Raw genomic sequence first — 15,001 nt, 5'->3', positions numbered from 1 at the left:
CATACAGTGATTTGCAAAATTTTCTCCCAGCCAGTAGCACGCCTTTTTCATCCTCTCAACTGAGTGTTCTGCTATGAGCAAAAATATTTACTTTTGATGAAGTCCAATTTATCCATTTTTCTTTTGAGTCATGCTTCTGGTTATCAAAAACTCATTGCCTGACTCTGATTCCCCAAGATTTTCTCTTTTATGTTCTTTTTAAAAAGTATTATAGTTTTCCATTACTTTTAAGTGCAGGTGCATTTTGAGTTGAATATGTATTTGAAATGTGATATTTAGGTTGAAGATCCTTTTTTAATTTTTTTTTTTTTTTTTTTTTGCTTACGGATGTCCTGTTGCTCCAGCACCACTTTTTTCCCTGGTACTAGAGATGAACCAGGGGCTCGGTACCAGAGAACTACATTTCCAGTTCTTTTTATATTTTACTTTGAGACAGATCTCACAAAGTTGCCCAGACTGGCCATAAACTTGCAATCTTTCTGCCTCAGCATCCCCAGTCATTGGGATTTCAGGTATGTGCCCATGGTACTGGCTGCCCCGGCACCATATTTCCTTCATTGAATAGTTTTTGTTCCTCTGTCAAAATCATTTGAGCAAAAATTAGATAATGATAAAAGGTCAGTTGGACATTTTTGTGGGTGTGTAGCTATGTTCTCCCTTGTGCTCCATTGATTATACATCTACCTCCACCAATACCAGTCTTGATTACTATAACTAAAGAGTTTTGAAATCAATCTGTTTGCTTCTACTTTGTTATGATTTGGGTCTTTAATGTCCCCTGAAAAGCTTACATTTTGAAAGCATGGTCCCCAGTAGGGAAAAGTTTGAGAAGTGGGGCTTTTAGGATGATTAGGTCACACAGACAGTTACTTTATCAAGAGATTAGCTCATTTGATAGTAATAATGTGAACGGGTGGTAACTGTGGGCATTGTGAGCTGGGAATAGAGGAAGAAAGTCACTGGGGGCATGTCCTTGGACTTGTCAATGTTTTGTTGATTTTCTCTCTTGTTTTAATGTTTCCAATTTTATTGATTTCTGCTTATTATGTCTGCATTTGCTTTCCCATGGGTTACCTGAACATTTTTTTAGAATTCCATTTTAATGGATCTTGATGTCTTCTATGAAGCCATTTCAGTGGTTGCTGTAGGTGTCTGTAGGTATTAACATCATACATATGCATTGATCATATACATCTTAAGACACCTGTTTCATCATCACTTCATCTGTTCTAGCCAAGTAGAAAAATCTTTCCTTCTTTTATGTCTCTTAACATTCCCCTATTTATAACTATTTCAGGTATTTCCTCTAAGTAATTTTAGAACCTCATTAATGTCATAATTTTTGCTTCAACCATTTAACAACTTAGATGTCTTGAAAGGAGAAGGTAAGTCTATATTGTATTTGCCCAGAGTTTTTCCCACTGGATTTATTTCTTCCTCCAATTGCAAGCTCATCCATTTATCATTTTTTTCATGCTTAAAGAACATCCTTTAGACTATTATTATTATTATCACTATTATTGTTGTCACTCTTTTGACAACAAATTCTCTTTAGTTTTCCTTAATCTGAAAATGTCTGGATAGTTCTACATTTCCACAGGATGTTTTCAAAGGACATAAAATTCTAGATTGATAGTTCTTTTATTTCATCACTTGAAAAGTATTATGTTACTTTTTTCTGGCTTCCATGATTCCTCATGAGAAATCCAGTTTTTCAAATGCTTCCCCCACCATAGGTAAGGTATCATTTGTCTTCTTTTTTTCTTTCTCTCTTTGTTTTTATTTTCATGGTGTGTTGCAGGGCAGATTATTTTTAACTTATCATATTTTAAGATTGATCATCTTCTTGAATCTGTGTGTTTATGACTTTTGCCAAATTTAGAGATTTTTCAGCCATTATTTTTCCAAGTATTTTTTCAGCCTAACCACCTTCTTTCCTTTGCAACTCTGATGATACAAACATTAGTTATTTTTTATAGTCCCAAAAGTTCTTGAAAAGTCTTTTGCAATTATTTTGCCTATTGTTTAGACTGGATAATTTCTAATGTTTTATCTTCAAGTCTATTGATTTTTTTCCCCCAGTATCTTCTATTCTCTTATTAAATCCTTCAATCCAGTGTTTTACTTTGGTTTCTGTAGTTTGCAGCTCCAAAATTTCCGACCCTTTACAGAAAATGCTGAATTTTGCTATGGTGGAGAGGACTAACTTAGACAAAAGCTGATTTCCTTTAAACCAGATGGATAGATAGATAGACAGACAAACAGATAGATAGATAATACAATATCAGCAAAATGTCATATAAGCCAGGAAATACCTAAGTGGGGAATAACCAAGCTGATTCAGTTAAGATCATTTATTTCAAATTTAGAGAACATACATGTTCCTCAGGCAGGCCTGTGATTTAAAAGGAAAATGGTGGAAGAATGTTTTATCATCTCTAATTAAAGAAAGAGTTCTTAGAAAATACACAAAATATTAACCATCTACATAAAATCAGGCACTTTTTATTTAAAAGTCTTCTAGAAATAGTGTTTGTTGATGAAGAAGCACAGAAGAGGCCAGTCAGCTAATTAGTGTCTACTATTCTAAAACTCTTTCCATCGCATAATGGGTACCATCCATCTGAGGGTCTCTTGTGCAAGAGCAAGGGCATGGTGTCAAATATCACAAAAAAGCTTTCATTGTTTTTTTCTTATCAATGTAAAGGAGATTTTCTTTAATATTAAGATATGGAATTGTTTCTAATGCCCAAGTTACAGCCATTCTCAGTACTTGTTAGTACTTCTTGGTTGTCTACCCAGCATCCATAGCACCTTTGTCAGTTCTTCATGGCCCTCAGTTTTCCTTTTGGAATAGTTGCTCTCCTCTCTTGGTTAGCAGACATTATGGCTGCATGGATTGAGTCCATCCTAACTCCAAAGGTGATAGGCATTACTTTACACAAATCAGTCAGCCGACTCATATTCCTTTACCTCCATGATTGGTTCAGACATGGGCAGAAAGCAATCAGCTTGTGATTTTCCTCCCACCTATGATCTGGTTAGGGCAACATGTAGAAGGTAGTACTCTGGGAGTGAAGCCAGATACTAATGAAATATTGTAATAATGATGAGAGAGGATACAGCAGGGAAAAGACATGAGGGTGGGTAGAGTCATTCATTTATTCATTCAATAAGCATTTGCTGAGTAATTCACAAATGCTGGGCCCTGAGAAAAAGCAAAAATCATCAAAATCTGACACTGGTTACAATAAGATAGTTGATAGTTTCCACACTTAATGAGAAACAGATATCTCATCCTTGAATTTAGGAAGACTTTTGTTTTCCCAATCAGGAATTTTAGTTCCAGAAGAAGAATAAAACAATGAAAACATTGTATAAAAGTTCTCTTTCAAACTTTTTTTCAGCCCATGGTTTTTTCACCCTCATCATCATGGTGCTGAGAGGCCTCAGGAACACAAATGGCTCTGTGTTCAGACCAAGTACTTGGCCTCCAGAAGATGAATGATCAGACCTACTCACCATATGATTATAAGGGTCAGGTAGTTTAAAAAGAAATTACAATCTGAATTGAACCAAGGATGAACAGTGTTGCTATTGAGCTACAAATCCCAGCTAATAAGCATAACCTTGTAAAGAGAGGTTAGTGTTTGGGAAACTGCATGTTCTTGCAGAAGGGCAAAGCTTTTGCAATATAAATAGTTGTAAGGGTACTAGCTTTCATCTTTGATGCCTTAAACGTCTGTATTTAGAGTTTTTGTGTCCAGGGCTAGATTGAGTATTTTAGAAATTGTGAACACTGGAAAGATTGTGATGACAACCCTTCTGTAACTCAAAAGAAAATTTATTTTTCCAAAATGTTGCAAAACTCACATGAATACTAAAATTAAAATGGCTTTTTTCTCTGTATTTCCTTATTTCAAAGTGCTGAATAAATTCATCTGTTTAGTTTTCTTAGTCATTTCTGATTCCTCTGTTTTGTGGATGCCCTCAATGCTTGCTTAGCCTAATTCAGCATTGATTGCATTACAAGTATCTACCAGTCTTTCTTTATTTTCCAAAATAAAGATGGAGAGGAAAAATGTTATTTAGAGAGGAATTTGATCACTTATGGCAAAGAATGTGCTTTGATTTAGGTTCCTCTGAGCTTATTAAGAGCGTACTTGAATCCTAAATGTGTCCTTTTCTTACACAATGACAAAGTAATATGAGTTTTAGAAAAACAGTGCAGGTCCAAATCTTCACACTGTAGAGTGTTTCTTTAAGACTAAACCTGATTGGAGCAGACACTTAGATGGGTAAGGATCACTGTGATTCACTTTGGTTCCAAAGGCAGGCCAGCCTCTGGCTTTACTAAGGTTTTAATTTCTAAGACTTGGTTGAAGTATGCCTCAGAAGAGGGTGAGTTTGAGCCAGTCATTTTTTAAAAAATATTTTTTAGTTGTCAATTGACTTTTATTTTATTTATTTTTATGTGGTGCTGAGAATCAAACCCAGTGCCTCATACATGCTAGGCAAGTGCTCTCCCACTGAGCTACTACCCCAGCCTGAGCCAGTCATTTTTGACTAAATAAAGAAGAATGCTTGAAAATCTACTCTTTTCTCTTCTTCAAAGATGTTTATGTTTTAAAAGATTTTTTGTTTGTTCTTTTAAAATTAATTTATTTATTGATTGATATGTTTGTTCCATGGTATGGAGAACAAATTAAAAGACTTGACAGCTGCTGCTTAATGATTGCATATGATATTTCATTATTACTATTATTTATGTTTTTAGAATCTCAAAACCTTAAATTCTCTGAAACAAAGCAAGAGGAAATTGAATTTTTCCTTTTTTTTTTCCTGATCGTTTTGGATGAATAGTTAACTAGAAAAACATTGTCATATCAAGATCTTAAAACAATGGCTGGGGCTGTAGCTCAGTGGCAGAGCGCTTGCCTAGCATGTATGAGACACTGGGTTCAATCCTCAGCACCACATAAAAATAAACAAATAAAATAAAGGCATTCTGTCCATCTAGAACTACAAATTTTTTTTTTTAAATCTTAAAACAAATGTAAATATTCCCTGAGGGAACAAAAAACTCATTTTCCTTATTTTATATTTCAGTGCTTTTTATCTAATTTTGTTTCTCTTCTTAAGACTGTTTCCAGATATCTAAACTTAGTAGTTTAGTTGTCTTTTCTGTAATGATAATATTTGTAAAGCATTGTTGTTTCTCATTGGAACATAATTTGTCATTGAGAGATAAAGGCACAGGCAGACACACAAACACAACCACAGGCATGGTGGCTTCACTTTCCAAACTGAATTGCATTCCAGCCATTTTTAATATTTGCTGTCTTTCTTTGGATCATTAATTATATTAAATTCTCTACAATTATTAGATTCTTTGCCCTTGTAATTTCTTTAAAACTATTGATGACTATTTGCTGGAAAAGCTATTAAGAGGGAAAGGACAAATAGTTTTTCAAAAGCAGTCTTTTTAAGGAATAAGTTGTCTCTATGTAAATTATCATACTAACTAGAGGAGTTAAGAAGGAATGAGAAGACCACATTTGGAACCACAATACCTCTTGATGGTCATCCATATTCCTACCCTTCTGTACTCCTTCCCTTTTAACCAGGGATATGATAGTTTCCAAAAGGAAACTTGGATTCCAAGGCTGAAACAAGCAGAGGTGGAGCTCATGCCTCTGAAAACAACCATCATAACAGAAGAAAAAAATGCACTGGACAGGTTACATAGAGCAGGGAGTCTTTATTCTAGACTATGTCAAGAAGGGAGAGATTGAACTCAACTGAGCTTGAACAAAAGGTCACACAACAAAAGGCCGAGTGTTTGTGAACATTGTGATAAGCTGGTAGAAAAGGCCAGGAGGACACTGGCAGGGAGGACATGAATGTGATGAAGCCATCTTCATTTGCTAATTGGAGCTCACTGGAGTTAGGCTTCTCCCTTCCCACCGAGCCTGCTATTTTTCTTGATGATTATATTTCACAGGGATGGCTCCCAGGTCCTTGAGAAAGACATTTTTGGATTGTAGAAGATTTACCTTTCAAAGTGGTAGAGAAATAATTTATAATTGCAAGTTTTCTAAAGCAAATGATCTACAAAAGGGACGGTTAGTCAAGAAGAGTTTGTTTAAAGTTTAGTCAAGCTGGGATGAATGTCAGTGCTCTCTTAGTAATTGCTACTGTTTATTGAGCTCTAGAAGTCAGATACTGGCATTGAACTTACATTTATTGGCAATCTTCCCAAAAACTCTGTGTGTGTTTCTATGTGTGTGTTTGTGTGTGTGTGTGTGTGTGTGTTTTCCAACAACTTTTCAAGAAAGTTGTACTTTTGCCCTATTCTGCAGAGGAACATTACAGATGAGAAATCTAAGATTTGATGGGTTTAAATAACTTACCCAAAGTCACACATCAAGTAAGTGCTACAGCCAGAATTTGAACCTAGAGAGTTTGCCCACCGGCAGAGACAATACATTTTATGACCAGAGCATCCACTTCATGGATGAATATTCAGAGCAGCAGCAGAATCATTGCCAAATACTTCTAGAGAATGTGCACATAATAGATTTGCTGTTGTCATGTCATCTTGAGAAGAATGCTCTTTTCACTATGACCTAGCTGCACTCTGGGGTATACCTACAAATACAATAGTATATGGTTTTTTGTCTCAATTTTAGAAGAACCCCAGTTAATCAAGCTCTATACTTGCTCATAAAGATGAATTTTTTTTAGGCAGAGTGAGAATTTTTTAATATTTATTTTCTAGTTTTCAGTGGACACAACATCTTTATTTTATATTTTTGTGTTGCTGAGGATTGAACCCAGCTCCCCGTGCATGCCAGGCGAGCATGCTACCGCTTGAGCCACATCTCCAGCCCCATAAAGAGGAATTCTAATAGAAAAAAATAACGAAAGACTAAGTATAGCCCTTAAAATGTAATATTAGAATGCAAACTTGTTTTAATATCTAAATTAATATAATGTATTAATATAATGTATCATTTTAATAGATCAAGCAAATCCTCCCATGATCCTGAAATGCATTTGCCAAATTCGGTATTCATTCATGATAAAACTTCCCATAAAATAGGAATAAAAGGAAATTTATTTATCCTGATAAAGAGCATCTTTAAAAAACTCAAAACACCATTCATAAGAGTGGGAGACTAAATATTCTGCCTCTTAGATTGAGAATGATAATGAGATAAGGATGTTCACTCTCACCACTTCTAGGTAACATCACATTGGGGATTTTAACCATTGCAAAAGGCAAGGAAAAAAAAAAAGCATCCAGATAGTTAATGAAGAAATAATTGCAAATAATTGTTGTTATTTGCAGATAATATAACTTTATGAAGAAAATCAGATGGAAACTACCAAAAAAAGCTATAAGAATTAAAAAATGAGTTTTGCATTGTAGAGTATAAAATTGGCATCCAAAAATAAACTGCATTTCCTTTATAATAGCAATGAACATTATACAAGTGAAATTAAGAAAATAATTTAATTCTCAATAGCATTAAAGAGTATACTTAGGAATAAATTTAACAAAGGAAGTATAAGACTTAGACATTGAAAACTATAAAATATTACTGAGAGCATCTTAAAGATAGCTAATAAAAGAATATGTATTTTTATTTGATTGAAGGCTCAACATAGTCATATGGCAAATATTACCTTATGAATCTATAAGTTAAATGCAAACTTTATCATAATCCCCATATAAATTTTTGTAAAAATTGACAAATCAATTCTAAAATTTATGTGGAAATCCAAAAGCCATAAAATGGCCAAAACAATTTCCAAAAACAGCATTGGCTGAATTTAATAAAACCAGAGTAATCAAGACAGTATGGTATTGGTACAGGAGTAGGAATATAGATCAAAGAAAGAGACTTGAAATTCCAGATATATTTCTGGTCAATTGATTTTGTTACTCTAGATTTATTAAAAACTAAAAATTTTGTGTCTTCTGCATCTGTCTCTGCAGGGTTAGACTTAAGTAAATGATAACCCAAGTAAAAACTAGACATCAGCTTGTGTTAGAGCCAGGTACATTGGGCCTGGGGTGAGACAGAAGGAATTAGAAATAGGTAGAAAGGAAACATAAAGGAAAGACAGGAAATAAAATTTTAAAGATCCACCTGCTTTTCCAGGTCCATCAGTCCCTAAACCAGTCTCTTTCCCAAGCCTGTTTCTCCCAAACTCCTGTGAAATCTGAGCATTGTTATTGACCCCCACCCCCACCTCAAAAAATAGATTCAGTAAATAAAGATACAGTATTTTGAGAAATCTATAATTTAGGGGACTTTCCAGTGCTATTTACTAATAATGAAGAACATATCAGCCTAGGGATTCTGCATTTGACCTCCTCAAATCATCTTGAGATCACCAGACTGATATCATTCTGACATTTCCCATACTTACTACTCACCAGATTTCCTTAGAAGAGCTGGAAATTCCCAAAATATGTCCCTCACTCTCAAGATGGCCTGCATTCTCCCTGAATATATTCCTTTCTTTATAATCAGAGACGCTTCTCTCTGGAGATTGCTCCCATTCTTCCTTGAACGTGTACCTACTTTCTCAAACAAATCTGTGTATGCCTCTGACTGGTGAGTGCTAAAATTATTTTCTGTCTTTTAAGCAAAGGACCACACTGGTCATGAGTCAAGTTCCCAACTTCTTAGACCCTCCTCCAGAGACAATTCTTCTCCCATAACAGGCCCTCTTTTTAAAAAGAGAATTCAAACTTAGCTATGAAAGTGAGTATTTAGAATGAGGCAACACATTACAAAAACCATGCAGACGAATAGCACAAACATCACAAATTCCACAAAAATAGCAGTATTAGCTGTCTCCCACTTTTATAACAACTTTTTTCCCTATGTTTTTGGGCTATGTATGCTTCATACACCTTTAAGCATGATTGATAGACTTGGAAAGTTCAGAAAACTTTCCTGGAGTTTCACCATTCATTATTAGTCCTGCTGCATCTGAGTTTCCTGCTTATGCAAGAATTCAAAAGTCATGAGAAAACTTCAGCTCCCTGGTATCACTGGTTTGGGTTATAATGGCTGCCTCCGCAGCAGATGGATCACTTTTGTTAAACATTTGCCACCTCCTGTTAACCACTGGGTAGTACCTGAGAAGAGTGTGTGAAGAACAGAAATTTTTTCTTGAATCCTGAGTCACAATGACTCAAAAGAAAGAAGACATTTCCTTGGTCCTTTCCCTAGGGTCAAAGAATGGATCCTGAAACAGGTCATGACTAGAGGCTCCAGCTGATGGTGTTGCTGCTGAGAGGCTGCACATCCCACTATAGCCCCAGTACCATCCCCAGAATAGAGAGTGATTCCCAAGACTGGGCAGTAGTGAGTAGTGCTGAGGTAGAAAACATGAGAACAGGTAGGAAGGAGATGTAAGGGACAAGACAAGAGTGGCCAGATTTCAGGTCCACTTTCACATGGATTTAAAGTCCAGATTTTAAAGTCACTTTCACATACCTTGATCACAAATAGCACTATTCAATCAACTATTAGACCTTATCCTCAGGTACACCAAGGTAGTCCTGTGTTCACAAAGCAAAATGCATCAACAACAAGAATAAAATGACTTGGGGCCCACCCAGATAATGTCCAACATATCAATAAATGACACTCCTCCATCCCAGTAACATACCCAGTTAACAACACAAAAAAGAACTAAAATGCCCTCTTTGTGCCCTTCAGTAGATGAATGGATAAAGAAACTGTGGTATGGTATATATACACAATGGAATATTACTTAGCATTAAAAAAGAATAAATCATGGAATTTGCAGGTAAATGGATGAAGTTGGAGAATTTTATGCTAAGTGAAATAAGCCAATCCTAAAATACCAAATGCCAACTGTTTCCTCTGATATGAGAATGCTGATCCATAATGGGGATGGGGGCGCATGGGAGGAATGGAGGAATTTTAGAAAGGGCAAAGAGGAGGGAGAGGAAGAGAGAGGGCAGGGGGGTAGTAAAGACAGCGGAATGAAATGGACACCATTACCCCAAGTACATGTATGACTACACGAATGGTGTGACTCTACTTTGTGTACAACCAGAGACATGAAAAATTGTGCTCTATATGTGTGTTATAAGTTGAAATGCATTCTGCTGTCATATATAACAAATTAGAATAAATAAATAATTTTTTTTTAAAAAATGCCTTCTTCAAGCGTGTCCCTGTACTACTGATATTGCATGTGTAAATATGACTACTAAGATGTAGCTAGCGTGTTCCTCTCCAACGCTCACACTCTATCTCTGTAAATGTTCACTTCTTTCTTTTATTCAATAAATTCAATCTGTGTTCACTCTGACTCATCCTCAAACTCCTTTTTGTGACATCAAGGACTCTTGTTCCAATGACAGTATTTTATGCCTCTGCACACCTCTGGGACCAGTGCTTCTTCCCTGGTTATCCAGAAAACACACAGTCTTAGAATAGCTAGTGCAAATGGAAGGCCTTAGAGATTAAGCCTCATTAGCAACCTGATAAATCCATTAATCCACCTCTGACCACAGCCGACACCCGTCTGGAGGGTGACTTGTATGCATTACCAAATAATCCTCTGTCATGGTACGTTAAAAGGCAATTATCCACGTGTTCTCATTAGCATGACATCCCTACAAAAGACCCGTTCAGAATTTGGACTTGGCCAAGTGGAGACCTGCCAAAGAATAGACTGTGTAAATAAAGAGGAGAGCAGACTGAACTGCCACTAGAGCTACTTATTTGCTGTGAGAATTTCTTTTGAAAGACTGAACACAGGGAAAGGACGATACTTTCCAGCTGGTAGCGAGAGCAGTCAACACGTGAGATCAGCACAAAACATACTGCAGACAAGGTCTTGGACAAACCAGAGCAACAGAGCATGAAAGATGTCCAGAAGGTTTCCATCAGCATGACAGTGAGTGCCCCTTTGCTGAGTCAATCGGTACCTTGTAAGTCCAGGGACCTAGAGGTGGCTGAGGGGAGAAAGTGGACACTCCAAAGATCACGCTGAAGCTTCTATCACCCACGAGTCTCCTGATGCCTGTGGTGTGGGTTTACGGCACTGGGAATCCTAGTGCAAAGGAACTTCTGGGGCAAGGAACCTGCTGTTATGAAGGGACCCCTAAACTGACTCACTGACTCAACCCATCCTGCTGCCTGGGGGACTCCAGACAGACACAAGAAGGAAAGTTCTAAAACTTTGTCACTTGACAAACTGAAGCTATTAATCCATCAAATTTAGGGTTGAAAATACACAAACCTCTGCTGTTTGTAGGACTTAGGGTAACATCAGATGACATGATCTGAATTCCAGGGAAGAGCCACTTCCACTGTGAGTCACCCAGTTCCCTTCATTCCAAGAAATGCCCCCATCATCCTGCCAACAACGATTTCTTGTGGTCATGAGGAGGTGATATTATTATTTTCCTCACCAGAGCCTCCTAGAACATGTAGCAGGCATGAGGATGCTTCCTTGCTGACAGACCAACCAGCAGAGGCAGTGAGAAGGACAAAGTTCATCCCTTTCTAAACACTACCATTGGCTAAATTATCACTGGGATAACATTTAATACCTGTTTGTAAAAATGATGACCTTGAAAATATCTTGATTTTATATTTATAAAGACTGTCCTGCTTATTTTAAACAATTTTGAAACACAGAAAATAAAAAACTTCAGGTTTCTAGTTATTCCACTCCCCAATAAACATTGTTCGAGAGTTTGGTTTATATCCTTCAAGAAATTTTTTTATCTATATAGGCATACATATACACATCTAAAAGTGTAACTCCTAGAATCCCAGGTTCCTCAGGATATTGGGGTCACCTTTTATATTAGTCTGTAAATAAAATACCTTGAGTCCCATCCTAAGTGGTTTTGAGAATCTAGCATTTTCTCCAGTTGTTTCAACAATTCTAAGGAGGATGCTAACATAGTGGTTGTTTATTACCTATTGCTTTGGACTCTGTCCCAAGTTTATTTGCTTATTGGTTTGTCTTGCCTCCTCCTTATCCTGCTGACGTGCTAGTTTTTCTAACATCTAGATAACACCTCTTCTTTTTTTTTCTAGTGACTTCTTAGGTACTATTAAGTGAAACTGAAATTTACTGAAGGTTTGGGATTTTGAGAGAAGATGAAAGAATTGACTCTTGCAGGTATTATGCTTCATATTTAACTTCTGCTTGTTTGTTTTTCATGGTCCTAAGAAATTATTATACTCACTATTGTGATACATATCATCTTTAATGGCTACATTCATAATATGCTTGGTAGAGGCCAAAAATTGTGCTAAGAATTTTTCACACATGCCTTATTAGATCTTCACAACAACCCTAGAAATTAGATATTATTACAACTGTTACTTTGCAGATAGGAAACTAAGGCTAAGAACGGCTAACTTATCCATGCTCATTCAGCTAACTAAAGGGTAGAGACATTTTAAACCCAAACAACCTGAAGTTCCATATTCCCACTATGTTATTCTGCCCCTTGCCTTCATGATTATCATAAATGCTGCTGATCCGAGTGATTATTAATGGGGTTCACAAAAACCAGTCTCACTCGGATCACTTCCTGTCTGGTAGCTACATTCTTAACTCTTAATTACATGCCATTGCTATGGTTTGGATGATGGTTTCCCCTCCAAAATTCATGTTGAAACTTAAGCTCCCGTGTAAGAGCATTACGAAGTGTGGCCTTTGAGAGGTGGCCTTTGGGAGGTAGAGGCCTTGTAAATGGAATTAGCACCCTTGTAAACTTGTTCATGTTGCAAGGAGTGCTCTCTTGTCCTCTGTCCCTTCTGCTGTGTGTGGACACAGGTTTCCCTCTTTCTGGAGAGTGCAGCAGCCAGATGCCATCTTGGAAGGAGAGAGATGCCCTGTCCCAACACCAAGCCTGCTAGCAGCTTGATCTTGGACTTTATAATATCCAGAACTATTAGAACCATTCAAAATAAATTTCTGTTTGTTATAAATTACTCAGTCTCGGGTATTTTATTATACAACCCAAAGTCATCCATGTTTCTTTTGTCTTATTCTTAAAATATCCCTCCAAACCAGCTCCCCCTTTTTGCAGCCTTAATAATCTTAATGAGTCTGATTACCTTACTTTTCCTTGAATATTTGTCATTAAGATAAACCAATAGCTAAGGTAAACTTTTCAACCCTGTTTTTTTTTCTTAAATGCCTCTTTTAGTAATTTTTATTGGGCTAAAAACTTCTCTTTCTATAAGGCAATCTGTTGGAGAATCCTGGAAATCATAGTCTCCACAAAGCAAAGGAAAATTCCAGAAGTCACAGAAATACCATGCGTTACTCAGTTTTATATCACTGGGACAAAGTACCCAAAACCAAAAAGTTAAAAAGAGAAAAGATTTATTATGACCATGGTCTTTTGGCTAGCTTCATAGGACCTGGTAGGCAGCAGGGAGAGAAGTCAAGGACAAGAAAAACCCTTCCAATGGCACACCCCCTGTGACCTACCTCCTCTAACAAGGCCCCAAATCCTGAAATTTTCTCCACTTCCCACTAATGTCCTCAAAATTATTAATCCATCAGGGGGTTAATCCATTCATGAGTGCAGAGCCCTCATATTTCAATCACTTCCCAAAAGCCCCACCTCTGAACATTGCTGCATTAGGGATCAAGCCTTCAGTACATGAGCCTTTGACAGACATTTCAGATCCAAACTATAACATGGGAGACTTTATCTTTGATATTTGAGGCACCTCTGGTAGAACTGTTCATGAGCAAGGAGCTGCCTGAGTGTAGTCCCTGAACATGAATATGGATACCTTAGTGCTTTTTCACAAGATACTTGTCTTTACAAAATACACATAACATTTCAGCAAGATGGATAATCAGATATGATGGCTGCCTGCAGCTGATCTGACCAAATTCATCTGTTTTTTTTTTCCCCCATTTCTTCCAAAGGGCATAGAATAAACATCTAACTTTAAGTAAATTAATAAAATGTGTGTGTCCAGATGAAATGATACTGACTTTCCTCCACCCTGTCCCAGATGCTGAAAAAATTTCTTGAGAGGTCTGGCATAATGTCACAGATGCTTTGAAAATGATGACTTTTTAAAATTCATGAACCACTGTTTTCCAAAGAGGATTTTATGACTTTCTTTTTAACTACAAGTGGAAACATGTTCTTGAAAAAAAATGGTTATGATGCACTTTTTTAAAAAAAATATCACATCTTAGCAGTAAAACCAAAAACATACATGCCATTTGACAAGTATCCCAACTTGTATCTTGGGATTTGTGGGAATTTATTCCAGGAAATATGACAAGATATCACCAAATATGTTAAATGCTGTGTAATAACAAAGCTTAGAAGTTCTATGTCCAACATAGTGTTCAAATTATTGAATGTCTCCTTGTTTGTGCATTATGTAAAATATAAAGACTTTATAGAAATATAGAATGATGATGATGACATGATATAAGTAAAATATAGGACATGGAATGATATTGTGGACCTTCTTCCCATAGCAATTATATTCTGTAGTTTTATGTCCTGGAAGGAGGAACAGCCTTCCTGAGAAGATTGTGCCCTGACTCCTAGTCTTATTCCTGCCTTGCTACAATGTCTTGAGTTCCTGATGCATGGGTCATTATCTCAAATAATGAAGAATCAAGTGCCCATGGTGTCAACTTCACAATTGTTGTAGTACGCAGACCCACTTACTTCTCAAAAGATATAGAAATTGACTTCCACCAAAAATTAGCGTTTGATTCAATAAACTAAATAACCACAGATTGGATTTATTTATCTCCATCTATTAATATATTTAGAAAAGTTTTTAAACTTGATAGCTGAAGATGAGATGAATTGAGAATTTTCTTTTACCCAAAACAAATGCCTGGGCATCCTTTCATGGTCTCTGTGCCTGAGATTTAACTGTTCCTTTTCCTCCCCTGCCCTAGGAAGGGAGGGATTCGCCTTGGG

General features: G+C 36.6%; 1 protein-coding gene across 1 annotated transcript in view; it reads left to right on the top strand.

The window, feature by feature from the left end:
- Positions 1–12,131, top strand: part of Stx7 (syntaxin 7) — a 65,509-nt gene extending 53,378 nt beyond the window's left edge. Inside the window, exon 10 of the mRNA XM_048798448.1 lies at positions 12,114–12,131. Coding sequence (XP_048654405.1) covers positions 12,114–12,116 — 3 coding nt within the window. The 3' untranslated portion in view covers positions 12,117–12,131. The remainder of the gene's footprint in view (positions 1–12,113) is intronic.
- The last annotated feature ends 2,870 nt before the right edge of the window (positions 12,132–15,001 follow it).

The sequence above is a fragment of the Marmota marmota genome, unplaced genomic scaffold (genome assembly GCF_001458135.2).
Source record: "Marmota marmota marmota unplaced genomic scaffold, marMar, whole genome shotgun sequence".
Lineage (NCBI taxonomy): Eukaryota > Metazoa > Chordata > Mammalia > Rodentia > Sciuridae > Marmota > Marmota marmota.
Note: the sequence above shows the minus strand (reverse complement) of the source record. Positions and strands in the feature narration are given on the sequence as shown.